The 15,939-nt window shown below is 34.3% G+C and overlaps 3 protein-coding genes across 4 annotated transcripts; 1 reads left to right on the top strand and 2 right to left on the bottom strand.

Annotated features, from left to right (window-relative positions):
• Nucleotides 1–2,481: 2,481 nt before the first annotated feature.
• Nucleotides 2,482–3,784, bottom strand: LOC141678782 (uncharacterized). 2 transcript variants are annotated; one of them, XM_074485170.1, is made up of 5 exons: nt 3,518–3,784; nt 3,309–3,416; nt 3,147–3,216; nt 2,967–3,065; nt 2,482–2,863 (listed from the first exon to the last, which is right to left on the bottom strand). In XM_074485170.1, the coding sequence occupies exons 1-5, from the start codon at nt 3,658–3,660 to the stop codon at nt 2,843–2,845; spliced, it is 441 nt and encodes a 146-aa protein (XP_074341271.1). In that variant the 5' UTR covers nt 3,661–3,784; the 3' UTR covers nt 2,482–2,842. The 2 variants fall into 2 exon arrangements, with proteins under 2 accessions (XP_074341271.1, XP_074341270.1); XM_074485169.1 differs by having other exon boundaries at nt 2,482–2,874; nt 3,518–3,768.
• Nucleotides 3,785–3,928: 144 nt separating this feature from the next.
• Nucleotides 3,929–7,119, bottom strand: LOC141677085 (uncharacterized). Its single transcript, XM_074482821.1, has 7 exons — nt 7,015–7,119; nt 6,164–6,635; nt 5,857–6,069; nt 5,685–5,777; nt 5,479–5,592; nt 4,190–5,378; nt 3,929–4,097 (listed from the first exon to the last, which is right to left on the bottom strand). Exons 2-5 carry the CDS (start codon nt 6,269–6,271, stop codon nt 5,536–5,538), a joined length of 471 nt encoding a protein of 156 aa, XP_074338922.1. The 5' UTR covers nt 6,272–6,635; nt 7,015–7,119; the 3' UTR covers nt 3,929–4,097; nt 4,190–5,378; nt 5,479–5,535.
• A 3,222-nt stretch (nt 7,120–10,341) lies between these two features.
• LOC141679181 (uncharacterized) lies at nt 10,342–12,095 on the top strand. Its single transcript, XM_074485687.1, has 3 exons — nt 10,342–11,051; nt 11,555–11,774; nt 11,832–12,095. The coding sequence occupies exons 1-3, from the start codon at nt 10,342–10,344 to the stop codon at nt 12,093–12,095; spliced, it is 1,194 nt and encodes a 397-aa protein (XP_074341788.1).
• The last annotated feature ends 3,844 nt before the right edge of the window (nt 12,096–15,939 follow it).

Below are 15,939 nucleotides of genomic sequence, written 5' to 3'. Positions count from 1 at the left end.
ATCCTCATCATCACTTGTATTCGTACAATCTTTGATTATTAGATATTAAAGGCGAAACATCATATCAATTATAAATCACCAGACACAGACACATCATGATCATGTCTTTAGTATGAGAAGACTTAAAAAAGTCTTCCGTCAACTACATATCGGAGATTGAAACATTTCCCGAGTCCATGAACTAGAAAGGATTTTTAAACTGAAGTTTAGAAATATTCGTATTTGCTCAAATAAGAAAGGGTTATGAAAAATTTGTCTAATTTAGTTAAAACTTTGAATTTAATAAAACTTAATTAAAAAAATCGATTCATTTTCGGTAAGCGAGAATGTTACAGTTCGAGTGTCACCACACAAATATTGCATCAGAAAATACAAAATACATTATAGCAGACTAGGAGAGTAAGTTAAGGTAAGCACATCCTGTTGTAATTCAAAAGAATGCTAACCTCTTCAAGTATCATTTGATCACCAATATTTTCGTTGCAAATTCTTGTAACTAGAAAAGAAATTAGTAAAAATTTACAAGTAAATTATTACTTTAGATCAATCTTAATCTACAATCAATGGTCCTGCCTGTTTTAATGGTGCCTTTGTTTGCTTGTTTGATGTATCACCTTCACTCTTTTTCTTCTTTAAATTTTGATTTACCAAAGTTCATGACTTTTCTTTTTAGCATGAGAATACTTAAACAAGTCAAGGAATTAACCTTCTTCCCCTTATATTTGTTAAATAGTATAAGATTCTTTCTTCAAACATTTTAAGAACTTTAAGTTGTTTACGTAATTTGCTACGAGAACTTTATCTACGAAATACCTCAGATTAAAATCCTTTATCTCAAATACATTATATTTGGATATTTCTTTGAGGAAAAGAGAATATTTCCCCCTCTTGATAAAAAATGATCTTTAACCAATTTTAACCACTTTCTCAAAAAATACAAAATATCTTATTAACATATTTATAAACCTAAAATTTCAAAATCACTAAAATTTTAAGCTTATCAAGTTAAGTTTCAATTTGATTTTTTGATTCAAGTGCCCAACATTTTCATCTTTCACACTCGGTCCTTATCGTCTCTCCATTAGTCTTTTCTTGCTTTTCCTCTAATATTTTGTCTTCTTGCAAAAAATACCAGGAAGCTCACCGGACTGAGGCAAAGTTGTGGAAAGCAGAGAAACGAAGACATAACTGTAGACGGTGATTGCAAATTGCTAACCGTTTATTACGTTACATATAATTGCAATGACATGCGTTGTTAATGGAAAATTAAGGATGAAATCATCTATCAGCGGAAAATTTCCCATGACCCTGCAGCTTGTGTCTCGTTTGCACACTGCCTACTTAATTACAAAGGCTTAATTTTAAAAGGCTACGGCCTACTAATTGATTCTCTCATTCATTTTTTTGTAATGTTAGCACTTTGAATATTAAAAATGATCATAATTTTTACACTAAAGAGCATGAGGTAGGCTTGAGTAGGGCACATAGAAAGTTTATAGTTCCATATAATACAAAATAAAATATCATCCAGAAGTATATTTATATTTGTTGACTTAATATCTCGATGATATATTGGAATCGATGAAGCAATAATAGAGAGCTCCTGCAACTTCTATGGCCACACGTAAGCGAAAATAATTTATTCTCTTCATGGATATGCTACATAAGTATTCCATTGGGGATAAACTCACACTACAAGGAAAACAGGGTGTAACAACGGGTTATGCCCGTTGTCTGAGACCCTCAAATACCGTTGAGTATTGAGATGTCGTCTCTTGCGGGTATCAAACAACGGTACACAATCGTTGTCTGTTTCCACTAAGACAACAACAGCCTCTTTAAAAGTGTTGTAAGAACGTTGGATGCGACAATATTTTATTCACTAATGACTGTTGTAATTTATGTTACTAGTCAAGTGCTTGCTAGGTGATTATTAATACATAATCTCATGCACCGCAACAGTTTCAAACTACATAAATGTTGTATGTCGTCCACTAAGACAACATGACTGTCTTTAAAAAGGGTTCTTTTTACAATGGTTGTAAAAGGTTAGATCAAACAACACTCCTGTACTGCTGCCTATTGTTAAACATCTAATTAGTCAACAGCTTTTAAAACCATGTGTGTTGTCCTGATTACACTACCACAATGGGACTTTCAGGGGAATGCAATGTGTGAAGACAAGACATACAACAATTTCTATAATGGTTTGCAAAGTTTCGTTGTAGGACTAATCTCGGACAATGGTTGTAAATGGTCAACTGTTGTGTGTATTTATTTGGCCAATGGTTTCATCTTTCTACCTATTGTGTGTAATGCATATTAGTATACGGTTTTGCTGTTAAAAGAGTTGTGTGAAGTTTATTTTTACAATTGTTTGATGGTATAATAGCAATGAAATTGTTGTGTGATACAATGTATAACAACTAACAAAAGATCACACATCTTTTGATAAACTACTAAATTAAAAGTGCACCATACAAGAATTAAAAACCATGATCAAAATAAATACATCAAACGATAACCAACATCAACGTATTAAATGGCACAACGGTCCAGTTCATACAAAATATTACCCATCAAACTATCCATTCATCATCCTCCAATAAAACCAAAATATTCATCCACCATCCACCAACAAAAACTAAAGTCATCTAGATCATATTCCCCTGAACTGGTTCCCAAAACAGAACTTAAATAAATAATTTATCCCCCAAAATATACCACCATATTTACCCACTGTTCAACTATTTTCACAAAAACACTAAATTTAGGCACCTAACATGTATGGTGCTTCAGGAAGAACCTTGCCCAAACACTCTTCATTTCATTAACATTATCATCATTGAAGGTGTGGTTTCCCCTACGGAGCCACTAAAAAAGAATCAATTCAAGTGAACGTAAGATTTCACTGATAAAGAACAAAAGAAAAACAAGTGCGCCATAAAAGCAATTATCAATATTACCTTTGAGCAAAATTCAAGTTCCTTGTCTTCGCATATTTCCTTCATAAAGAGCATCACATAAATTTCACAGTCCTTACTTCCATTCTGGACTGGAACTCCCTAAAGAATAGATTTAAATTATTATATTTACCCTCGTATAAATAATAAAAATGACAACATCGATGCTACGAAAATAAATACCGCGAGATTCTCCCAAACTATTTTTTTCTTCAACATCTTCTTCGCCTTTTCCTTGTAAAGTTTAATGGCACTTCAACAATATAATAAATATAGACATTAGAAATCAGTTGTCAAATTATAAATGTTAATGCTGAATAAATAAAGTGATTATGCATCACTCACTTGTCAACCACTTCCATCCATTCGGCACTTGCAATTCGCCGCTTCAAAGGGTCCAAGTGGTACACTACTTGTGTTTCTGGATTGACAACACTCAAAACCCAATGGTTCCTAGTAAAATCATGAACACACCGTAAACATATAATCCATAAACGTATACAGTGCACATTGATACGTTACAAGTCAAAATAAATAAAAACAGAAAAACTCACGCATAGTTATATGGTAATAGAAAAAATTGCCCTTTCTTAGAAGTTTTGAATCTAAAAGAAAGGGCACGTGACCTTTCAGCAGCGAAACCACAATTGACAGCGTCTATCATGCCAGGATCAACAAAAGCTATCATATCAGTCATCTTGTGCCTTTTTAAATTTTCTTGCAATAGACTACATAGAAAACATAGCGCTCGTTAACACATATCTTGTCACATTCAATCATCATTAACAAGGAAACTTAATTTTAAAAATTCTACACTTACTGAACACACCGTAAACATAATTTTAAAACCCAATGGTTCCTAGTAAAATCATGAACACACCGTAAACATATAATCCATAAACGTATACAGTGCACATTGATACGTTACAAGTCAAAATAAATAAAAACAGAAAAACTCACGCATAGTTATATGGTAATAGAAAAAATTGCCCTTTCTTAGAAGTTTTGAATCTAAAAGAAAGGGCACGTGACCTTTCAGCAGCGAAACCACAATTGACAGCGTCTATCATGCCAGGATCAACAAAAGCTATCATATCAGTCATCTTGTGCCTTTTTAAATTTTCTTGCAATAGACTACATAGAAAACATAGCGCTCGTTAACACATATCTTGTCACATTCAATCATCATTAACAAGGAAACTTAATTTTAAAAATTCTACACTTACTGAATGTAGATGCAAATAACCGAGGCTGATATTTCACCTCCTTTGCACAAAGCATAGATGTCTGATAGAAACAAACACTGTTTCTTCGTTGACCCAAAAGCGTCTTGGCACAAATTAAAAGGTGATGCCTGGCCATTAGCTAGAGCATCCTTTGCCCAAAGCCATAAACGCTTTAAAGCAACAGGGTAATTTTCACAATCTTCAACCACATTCTCAATACAGTCTTTGACATTCTTCATCTTCTTTATTGCATTTTTCTTAACTCCCTGAAACCAAACAATTGTGAAGCAAATTAGAGGTGCAAATCCACAAAACTCGACATCTTTTACAAAATTAAAAATTACACAGAATATAAGCTTTCTAGGTGATTCCACTGCAGAAACCGGTAATTTTTTTACTTCAAGTATAAGATCTCTTGGCCAGGCTATGTAGGTTCCAATAGCTTCTTGCACAGTTCTGATTTCATCATTGACTGGGAAAGGAATTTGAACAGATCCTTGGACTGCACGAGAGATTGACACTCGTGCATTTTCTTTCGTATGTGTAACTCCATGGAGAACCTGCTCTCCATTGGACACGTCTGTTTCCATTGTTGCATAAGCAACAACATTGCTCGTGGTCCCAACCGCCAAACCGCCAACTGCCACTCCAAACAACTCATATCAGCCTTGACACCCTCTTGGAACATAATGTCAACCGCATTATCCCCACCTCCAATTGGTACAACAACCTCAACTTTATCATTATTTTCTACCTCATTTTTATCTTCGACAAGATCCAATTTCTGCTTTGCACATCCAGACCCATCTAACTCCTTGAAATTTCCTTCTCCACCCCTAGAGCAGCTCCCTTGTTCCGAATCAATCAGTGGACTACCCTCAGTCCTTGAAATCTTTCCAGCAAAACTTGCTTTCAACTTCTCTACTTCAGCCATCCAGAACGCATCTCTCTGCTTCACAATCTTTTCTGTTTCCTCTGCCACAAACTTCGGAACACTCTCTTGTATTCTCTCATCCATAGTCCTTTTCTTCTTCGGTCTTGGAAAACTAAAGTAGGTTGATTGTTTCACATGAACTCCTTGCCTACATACTCGTCCTCGGTGCTCAGGGTTACCAAGCACCTTTGTCAACACATCATCAACTCCAGAAATTGTAACTTATCCTTCATGAACCAACTTTTTCATCTTCGCCTACAAAATGAACAAAACAGGGTAGATATAGTTAAATAATATATAACTTAGACAGTGCCTAGGTGCCTATGTTTTATTCAAAGAAAAATTAATAACTTACAATATCCTCAACAATTTGTTTAACTTCATCATTCTGAAAATTTCCATCTTCGTCCTGTCACGCTCGGATCCAAGCATCCGACCGATCTATCTCCATGCTAGGATCAGACTCAATCTGCATTACAAAGCATATTGACAAGAGTAACATTACACACAATGTCCTAAAAAGAAAAATAAGAAAGTAGTGTGAGTTTCGTGATCACTAACCATTTCCTGTTCTAGATTGGCATAACCTTTGCGAGACATACGGTGATTGTATTTATTCAATTCTCTTCTTTTTGACTGTGTGTCATGAAGTTCCTACACAAAAAAATAGTAAAATGTAAGCAAGAAAAATATCAGAGAATTGCACAAATAACAAGACAAGAAAGGTTATTACAAGAAATTCCGCAGTTGTCCTCTTTGCAACAAACATCTCCCAATGAGCCCTCTCAATAAATGAGTAATCTGCTGGAGGATGCTTTAGTATCTCAGGTTCATGAGCATAAGGCATAATATATTTAGTTGTTAAATTGCACTTGAACTCGCGCCACTTCCGGCATGTAGAACTCAACACCAACTTCTGTGCTAATGGGGGAACTTCATACGCCATCTATAGCAGTAAGAATTTAAAAAAATTGTGAGTAAGTGGTCTTTGTGCATATATTGAATTTTTGTATAATTACTCAATGAAAACAAATTTGTACCTTCACACAATCCCATATCTTGTTTTTCTTTTCTTGCGGAACTAACTTCCAGGAGGCACAAACAATTGGGGCCTTGGTTCTTGCCAAAACCCCAATATAGGATTGCATCTCTGTAGCTGCATCCCCTTATGGCTCACCTTTGGAATTGAATAACACCTCACTCTTGATCCCCAAAATCTTTCGTCTAACAATTCTATGCATTGACACTGGCCCGCGTCTCAATAGCTGCAGTCCTTCTTTCTTCTTCGGTGGCGGCTTCTCAGTCACTCGCTTTCTCTTCTTAGTCAATTCTTTTTGCAGGTTACTCGAAATAGGTTGCGTTTTAACCAAAACTGTGGAAGAATTACTTCTGCTAGGTTGTAACATCTCCACCGACTGATTCTTTTTTAGAGCCTTGATTAGTAACTTGGTCGCCCCTGAATTAGGAGCAGATTTTGTCATTTTTGTTTGCTTCGAAGGAGCCATAATAAGTCTGCAATGCAAATTTAAACTATAAATTAATCTAACAATTATTAAACCTAAGCATCATTAACACATTACCATATCAAAAACACCCAAATTTTTGACTCATTAAAATGAAATTAAAATCCATATCAAGTCATCAGCTTGCACATCATAATAAAACAACAATCAAATAAAATAATCATAGCATCACTTCGATTATCATAATTAAAACCCGTACCAAAAAATACACAATAAACCCCTAACAGTTAAGACACTTGCATGCATAATATTAGAAGAGACTAAGATGAACTAATTAGAGTATAGAGACCATATTTTAATTGTGCACTAATTCAAAATCATATAATTGCGAGATAAGAGAGAGAGGGGGGGGGGCAAGGGGCGATTACCTTCAAATGAGAGAGACGAGAGTCCGAGAGACGAGAGATACAGAGATACAGAGTCCCAGAGACGAGAGAGTTTAACGTTTGAGAGTTTGGAGACGAGAGAGTTTAACGTTTGAGAGTTTGGAGACGAGAGAGTTTGTGAGAGAAAGGGTTTGTGAAAAGAGGAAAAGGGGAAAAGGGGCTCGACTGTCAAAATTATTTACACAAAAGGGGAAAATGGGGGGAGTTGGGTTGAGTTTCTAAAATAATGGGGGGAAACGAAAATTATAATGGGGGGAAACGAAATGTATAATGGGAAAATATAAAGGGGTGGATTTTTATTTAAAATGTTTGATCAAAAATATATTATATTTAAATTAATATAATTATATACAAATATTTTGATATAAATAATTTATTCAATTGAAGGTTGAAAAATAATACTTTAATTCGATTATATTATTACGGTGATAAGAATTAATAATTTGAATCAGTTAATCAAAATAAGTGATATATAATATATTTTGAGAAAAAAGTTAAAAATGTTAAATGCGAAAAAATGACATATGCGGGATTAAATCGAATAAACGTGTACTATTATTTAAAAAATCGAATGCATATATCAATCAGTTCGAATAATCAAACAATGACTAGAATATAAGTGTTTTGAACTTATATGGTACCTCTTGATTAATAACGTTTTCAACAAACAAACTTTTATAAAATTATAGAAAAATATTTAACGAACCAATATTACGATATTAAATAATGCTACCGGTACCGTTAATTTCGAATAAATTAATTTTAAAAAAGTTTGTATATAAAAACGTTGTGAAGAAGTAATACGATATTAAAATGTTTAGGGAACCACAATTTTGGAGTAAACGAATTTTAACAAATTTTGAAATAGATGAAACAAAAAAATGATTTAGGAATTAGAATAAACGTGTAGTATTATTTAAAAAATTAAATACATGTATCAATCAGTTTGAATAATCAAATAATGACTACAAAGTGCTTTCAACTTATATGGTACCTCTTTATAAGTAACGTTTTTCCTACTCACAAACATCTAAATACATCAAGTAAATAAAAATCTATAATAAAATGACAATCTAAAGATACTAAAAGAGTTTAGGGAACCATTAGTTTGAAATAAATGAAACTTGACTTAATTTTAAATAGATGAAACAAGAAAATCAGTTGAGTAAACCGTTGTCGAATAATGCTTGAGACAATGGTTTTAGCACCTAAACCGTTATCCAATAATAACTCAGACAATAGTCTTTAAGCCAAAACCCATTGTCTGAACTCCGACAACGGTATTTGATAATCCCCCGTTGTAGGAGTAACTAACAAACAACATACTGTAGTTCTATTTGTAATAAACCGTTGTACGAATGAATATACCACAATGGTCTGCTATCACTCCTAATAACCTTTAATTTAGTGAACTTTTGTTCAACAAACAAACTTTTATAAAATTATAGAAAAATATTTAACGAACCAATATTACGATATTAAATAATGCTACCGGAATCGTTAATTTCGAATAAAATAATTTTAAAAAAGTTTGTATATAAAAACATTGTGAAGAAGTAATACGATATTGAAAAATTTTAGGGAACCACAATTTTGGAGTAAACGAATTTTAACAAATTTTGAAATAGATGAAACAAAAAAATAATTTAGGAATTAGAATAAACGTGTAGTATTATTTAAAAAATCAAATATATGTATCAATCAGTTTGAATTATCAAACAATGACTACAAAGTGCTTTCAGCTTAAACGTGTAGTATTATTTGAAGTAATGAACATCATAGAAGTAACATGTTCGAAATGGATCTTCATCTTCATCGTCATCTTCGTCATCACCGTAATCACCGTCATCAATGAGATATGTAGAAACCCACATTAGAGAGGCTTGTTTTTTGAGGGAATTGGTGAGATGGGTTTGGATGAATCGAGGGTTTGAAACAATAGATTGCCACAACTTACAAACCAATTTACAATTCTGAAGAAGTGATAGTACTGGAACTAATAGAAGTACCTTGAAAATAATTTCTTCAGGAAGATAAGAACAACCCCTTAACGCCATTCAGACACATCTTTCGTTATTCTGTCCTAAATGGTTGTGAATTGTACGGTTGTGACTTGTGAAACTCTTGCAATCGTGCCTTTATATAAAAAAATGCTCAATTGGGAATGGGAAGGGACTGAGGTGAATCGAGCTAGGGAGTATATTTGAATATTTGATTGAGTATATTTGTTTGAGATATTTAAATACTGAAAATTGAAATAAATTGACCTGGATTTTTTAAATTTTATAAAATTTACTGATATTAACAAATTTTAGGGAACCACAATTTTGGAGTAAACGGATTTTAACAAATTTTTCTATAGAATTTTAACGAATATATATTATTTAACGAACCAATATTATGATATTTACGAATTTAATGAATCGGAATTAAGATAGACACGAAGTTACTACCGAATATTTGTTTGAAACAAGTTGCTCCATTTCTTCTTTCTTTACTTCTTCCTTTCTTGCGCGCCCAGCTGAGCTCCATCTCCTCTCCATCTCCGTTTCCATTTTCATTTCCATCTCCATAAGGAACCCATCTACTTCTTCTCTCACTGTTGGCATTTCCTCCCATCTCCCCAAAATTCTCCCAAATTTTGAAATTAGGTATTTTTATTTCTCTCTTCTTTGACATTTGGTCCGTTTGTTTAAGGTCTCTTCTTTAATTCAAGTTAAATATGTTGTCACGTTCACTCACACATTCACTTGAATATGTGTTCTCTGTTTTTATATGTACTTGTTTGAATATGTGTTTTGTTTGAGTTAGTTATGTGATTTGTTTCTATATTTTGTTTTGTGTAAAAATGACATATAAGTTTTCTAAGATTTTGTTGAATTCTCCATGGAACACATATTATTCAGCACAAAAATTTTAAGTTTGCACTTCTTAACAAGAGTTCATCAAAATCTTACATACACTGATATATGCAGACTCTATTAGAATGCCAATTAAAAAAGGACTCCCGAAGTATTACATACAGACTGTATTTGGGCCTCCAACATATGGAATTGTAAGAATTGTTAATAGCAAGTCCGCAGCAGCACCAAAATTAAACTAACAGGAACATATTACTAGTTAACATATTACTAGTACCAAATTGAGATGTGACTATTTTTAATGTGACAACAGATCAAAGGAACTTAGTTTCCAAATCAATATATCAGTGTATGTAAGATTTTGAAAAGGTGTCATTTTACACATTTTTTATACATTCACTTGATCTGTCTCTATTTATTTGTCAGGTATTGTTGATTATTTTCAACTATGGATAGATCATGGTTGAGGGCTGATTGGAGAACACAGGAGTTTAGGATAGGTGTGAATGAATTGTTGAAGTTTGCGGTAGAGAATGAGTGTAATGCAAAGAAACTTAGTTGGCCATGTATAAAATATGCACATAGTAAATCCTGGAAAGCTCAAACAGTGAAAGACCATCTTTTCCAAAATGGCATCGACGAGACCTACATGTGTTGGATTTGGCATGGCGAACATGAAACAGAACAAAGTCCAATTGTCAGTGAACACATTGATAGTTCACAATCTGTGGAACAAATCCCCATGCAAACAGATGGAGATGATGATGTTTTCTTGGATTCCTCAGAAATGTTCAACCAGTTGAATCTTGAAAATGAACCGCTATATCCTGGATGTGAAGGGTTTACTAAAATGACGGCTTTAGTGAAGTTATATAACATCAAAGAAAAATTTGAAATGTCCGATTCCTGTTTCTCTGAACTCCTACTTCTACTTGGGACAATGCTTCCGGAAGGTAACTGTCTTCCTTCTTCTTTCGGTGAAGCTAAGAAAACATTGTATTCTTTAGGAATGGAATACGAAAAATACATGTTTGTCCGAATGACTGTCTTTTATATCGCGGTGAGATGGATGAAGATGAGACTAGCTGCCGCATTTGTCAGGCCTCGAGATGGAAGAAGAACAAAAAGGGAGACGACATTGAAGGCATTCCAACCAAGGTTCTTTGGTATTTTCCGCTATTACCTCGATTGAGAAATTTATTCAATTCGCCTCAAACGGCAAAATACCTGACCTAGCACCACACAGAGAGAGTGAAGGATGATAAAATACGTCATCCTGTAGACTCAAAAACATGGAAGGAAGTCAACGAGAAGTGGCCTGAATTTGTTTCTGAACACAGAAACCTATGGCTGGCTTTGTCATCAGATGGGTTTAATCCTTTCCATGGAAAAGGCACTGATCACTCTTGTTGGCCTGTTCTGCTATCAATTTATAATCTCCCACCATAGCTTTGTATGAAAAGGAAGTATATAATATTGTCTTTATTGATATCCGGACCGACTCAGCCTGGAAATGACATTAATGTGTTTCTTCAACCACTGATAGAAGATCTGCAAAAATTATGGCATGGAAAGCAAGTGTATGATGCATATAAAAAGGAGTCCTACAACCTGAGGGGCATATTATTGTGGACAATCAGCGACTATCCCGCCTTTTGTAGCTTGTCGGGCAACATTATCAAAGGCTATAACGGTTGTGTGGTATGTGTTAATCAAACAAAAGCTACTAGGCTTTCTAATTACCGAAAGACAGTGGTTATGCAGCATCGAAGGTGGCTACCACGTGACCACCCATATCGAAAACAAAAATCGGCTTTTGATAACACTGTTGAGAAATGTTCTGCACCTGTTCCTTTAACAAGGGAGGAAGTGTTCGAAAGGGTACAACATTTGCAAGACCATGTCTATGGTAAGACACAATGAAAACCTGGACGAAAGAAAGATGATCCTCGACCAGTTTGGAAGAAGTTGTCCATATTCTTTCAACTCGAGTATTGGAAGTTATTGTCGGTTAGGCATATTCTCGATGTCATGCACATTGAGAAAAATATATGTGAAGCTCTACTTGGTACATTGCTAAATATACCAAAGAAGACAAAAGACAAGGAATCTGTTCGCCTTGACATGGCTGCAATGGGAATAAGATTGAATTTGAGACCGGAAATGGCCGGGAAGAAGGAGAAATTACCGTTGGCATCTTAGAATTTGACCCATTCTGAAAAAAAACTGTGTGCTCATCATTTCTGGGAATGAAATTGCCTGATGGATTTTGTTCTAATATTAGGAGTCTAGTATCAATGGAAACTCTCCGACTCACTAGGATGAAATCTCATGACTGCCTTATGATTTTACATCACTTACTCCCAATTGCAATTCGATCGTCACTACATAAAAAGGTCAGGAACACTGTCATTAGGTTTTGTCTCTTTTTAAAGGCTATTTGTAGTAAAGTCATTGAAGTCAATAAATTGCAGAAAATGCAGTCTCAATTGGTTGTAACTTTATGCTAACTTGAAAAGTTTTTCCCCGCTTCCTTGTTTGACATAATGATTCACCTTTCGATTCATCTTGTGTGAGAGGTTGAGCTATGCGAGCCAATTTTCCTTAGGTGGATGTATCCGTTCGAAAGATACATGAAAACATTTAAAGGATATGTAAGGAACAGGGCTCGCGCAGAGGGTTGTATTGCTGAGGCATATATTGCGGAGAATGCAGTTGAGTGTTTGGTTAACTTTGAGGAAGCTACTGTCGGAGTTCCAGAAAATGGCAGGTGTACAAGAATGCAATATGTAGACCACTATCTGGTGCAACAATGATCACCCCGAGCACCAAAGATTTGCACCTTGCGCATTTGTGTGTCCTACAAAATAACACAGATGTTGTGCCATATTTTGAGTAAGTTATTTTTAATAAACATTGTATAAAGTTAAATTTTAACCACACATATATCCTAATTCTTTGTCATTGTTTTAATTGTAGCGAACACATGTCATTTTTGATGGACCACTTTCCAGATCATGGAAATGATGAAATGTGGCTAAAGAACAAGCAAAATGAAACTTTCACAAAATGGTTTAAAGAAAAGGTTTTATGTTTGCTTACTATTTGGTTTATATTCAGCCATTTACCTTTTTCAGTTACACAATTCCACCCTTAGTAAGACTGCTATTTTACTAGATGCTAATGCATTAAGATCCATGACTGATGTTTTTTTTTCACAGATTGCGTTAGATTTACTAGAAGGAAAGGAGGTACCGCATGAGATAAGATGGATCGCTGACGGACCTAATAGCGATGTGCCTACGTTTAGTGGCTACAAGGTACATGGGGTTACATTTAGTACCAAGTCTCGTGATGATTCACGTCAAGTTTAGTGTAGTGGAGTGTGTGTTGAGGCTGATACCATGGTTGTGAAGGGTACGGACAAAAATGTTGAGCATACATTACATACATACTACGGAGTTATAAATACTATATGGGAGTTGGACTATAACACCTTTACGATCCCTCTTTTTCTTTGCAAGTGGGTAGATATGAAAAGAGGGATAAAGGTCGATGAATTAGGATATACATTAGTTAATTTAAACAGGCCTGGTTTTCTGAATGATCCATTTGTGTTAGCAACACATGTTAAGCAGTTTTGTTATGTCGATGATCCCCTTGAAAAACACTGGTCCGCGGTATTGAAATTTCCTGAGAGAAAACACCACGATGATAGAGAAGATGAAGATGAGGGATTCGTGGAAGTAGAGCTTGAGGCTGAGTTTTTTATGCCAAACTTACCAGATGATGATTTTGAGGATGATGTTAGTTACATCCGGGATGTAGATGAACGAATACAACTAGATTGATGTGATTTTTTTATATGTTTGACATTTTCATGTATAATTTAAAGATTTTTGGTTTGATGATGTTTGCTCTTAGTGAATTGTTGTGATGTGTGCTGTCATTGATGATTGGGAAGTTTGTTTTACAGTACTTGAGTACTTTGGTGATGCAGGGGCATCAATATTTCTGGTACTTGGTTGGTATAGACAACCGTTTTAAGTCTAAAACAGTTGTCTGAAAAACATCGGGACAACACCTAGAGACATTTGTATAAACCGTCGTTTGAAGTAATATATAACAATGGAACACGAAAACTGTTGTGCAGTCATAGACAACAGTGATAAACGACTATTGTGTGAAATCTATATCCAAAACATTTTTTTAAATCCGTTGTGTACATTTTAACAACGGTTATTCTGTCTGTTGTTTGATACAGAGAAAGACAATAGATTTCAAAAACAGTTGTATGATATTTAATAACGGTTTTTTTCCGTGGGATGAATCTGACAGAGACAATGCTTATTAGAAACTGTTGTCTGAAATCCAATATTTTTTACTTTTCATACAACGGTTCTAAAAACCGTTGTACGATTGTTGGATGAGACAATGGTTATTCGAGGACAAAAAAAAGTATTGTCTGTTTCTTTTTCGCAACGGTTTTTTTACGAAGTGTTGTCTGACACTGTTTTTCTTGTAGTATCATAAACCAGTAAAGAGACCTGTTTGCAAACAGCATCCATGTAGATTTACCACATTTCTGTGGTTTATTTGTGATAAAATTACAACCTCATTGATAAAATGTTTGAGTTTACATTTATGTGATTTATTTGTGATAAAATTACAACCTCATTGATAAAATGTTTGAGTTTGCTTTCATCTTCTATCTTGGATTTTTTTACTGCTACTGTTCTTCCATCGGTCAACATTCCTTTATAGACGGTACCTTATCCTCCTTCTCCCATGATTCGATCTACACTATAGCGGTCGGTGGCCTTCTCCAATTCCTTTGTAGTAAACAATTTGGTTGTCTCCACGGTGCCCTGGCTAGAAGATACAATTGAGACTGTGATATACATCACACTGGCTACAAAAAATTTAATAACTAATTCTTACATGAACACTTGATTTATGGTCTTTAAAATTTCGAAGAAAACATTAAGTGGCTACGAACACTTTCCCTTTAGCGTCTGGGCATCGCTAGTTTGTCATGAGGGGCTGTATATCTACATTGATACTGTGATATACAGTGGAACTCACAGAAGTTGAAGTAATGTCTGACTCCCAGGTTTCATTTAGTTCGTGTTTTCCATATTCAACCTCTTCATAATGCTGTTGAGAAAATGGTGATCCATTTGTATTTCTAATACTCTCCAAGTCTGCTACAACTTCTTTCATTGTTGGTCTATTCCTGGCATTGAAGTTCAAGCATCTATATGCAATGTTGGCAAATGCCATCAACTCTACCATCCTGCTCTCTTTAGTAACCTGTGAATCAAAAATATCTAACACACGATTTTCATCCATTGCCAATAAAAAAAGTGTTGCTAAACTTCGTGCTTCATCGTCAAGTCTAGCTGGCAAGATTGGTTTCTGTCCTGTCAAAAACCCAACAAGAACGACCCCAAAGTTATAAACATAGCTTTATTTATCTATAAATTGACTTGTTACGAAGTATATATTCAGAACAAGTATTTTTCTCTGTTTCTTCACTTTGTACAACAATCATGTAGAAGCCACCCCAAAAGAGCTGGAGATTAAAGAGAAAAAACTTGTTCTCAATCATGATCTACACAACTAACTTACACAAAAAAAAAAATATAAACTCATACTTGTATTTACTCAAAATGATTATATAAAACTTAATAATTACAAAACTTGAAAGAGTGCCCTATTTATATGCCTCCATATAATCTACTAGATTATTATTTAATATGCAACCCCTAGGTAGATGAAAATTCAAAAGTAATGAACTCAAAAGATCATAAATTTAAAAGTCATGAACCTCAAAGGTCAATTTTAGGTTTTTTCAAGAATATTTTATATTATTAAAATAATAATCAAAATTTAGTTTATAATTATTTTTAACATAATATACACTTATCAATATCTAATAACAAATCACAAAATATTTTATGATCACACATACATCCGTAAGTTACAAGAGTAACTAAATGTGAATGTGTTGTATCATACTAGTTAGCTCAGAACACTGAATTTT

The sequence above is a fragment of the Apium graveolens genome, chromosome 8 (assembly GCF_009905375.1).
Source record: "Apium graveolens cultivar Ventura chromosome 8, ASM990537v1, whole genome shotgun sequence".
Lineage (NCBI taxonomy): Eukaryota > Viridiplantae > Streptophyta > Magnoliopsida > Apiales > Apiaceae > Apium > Apium graveolens.
This window is presented reverse-complemented; position numbering and strand designations above follow the sequence as displayed.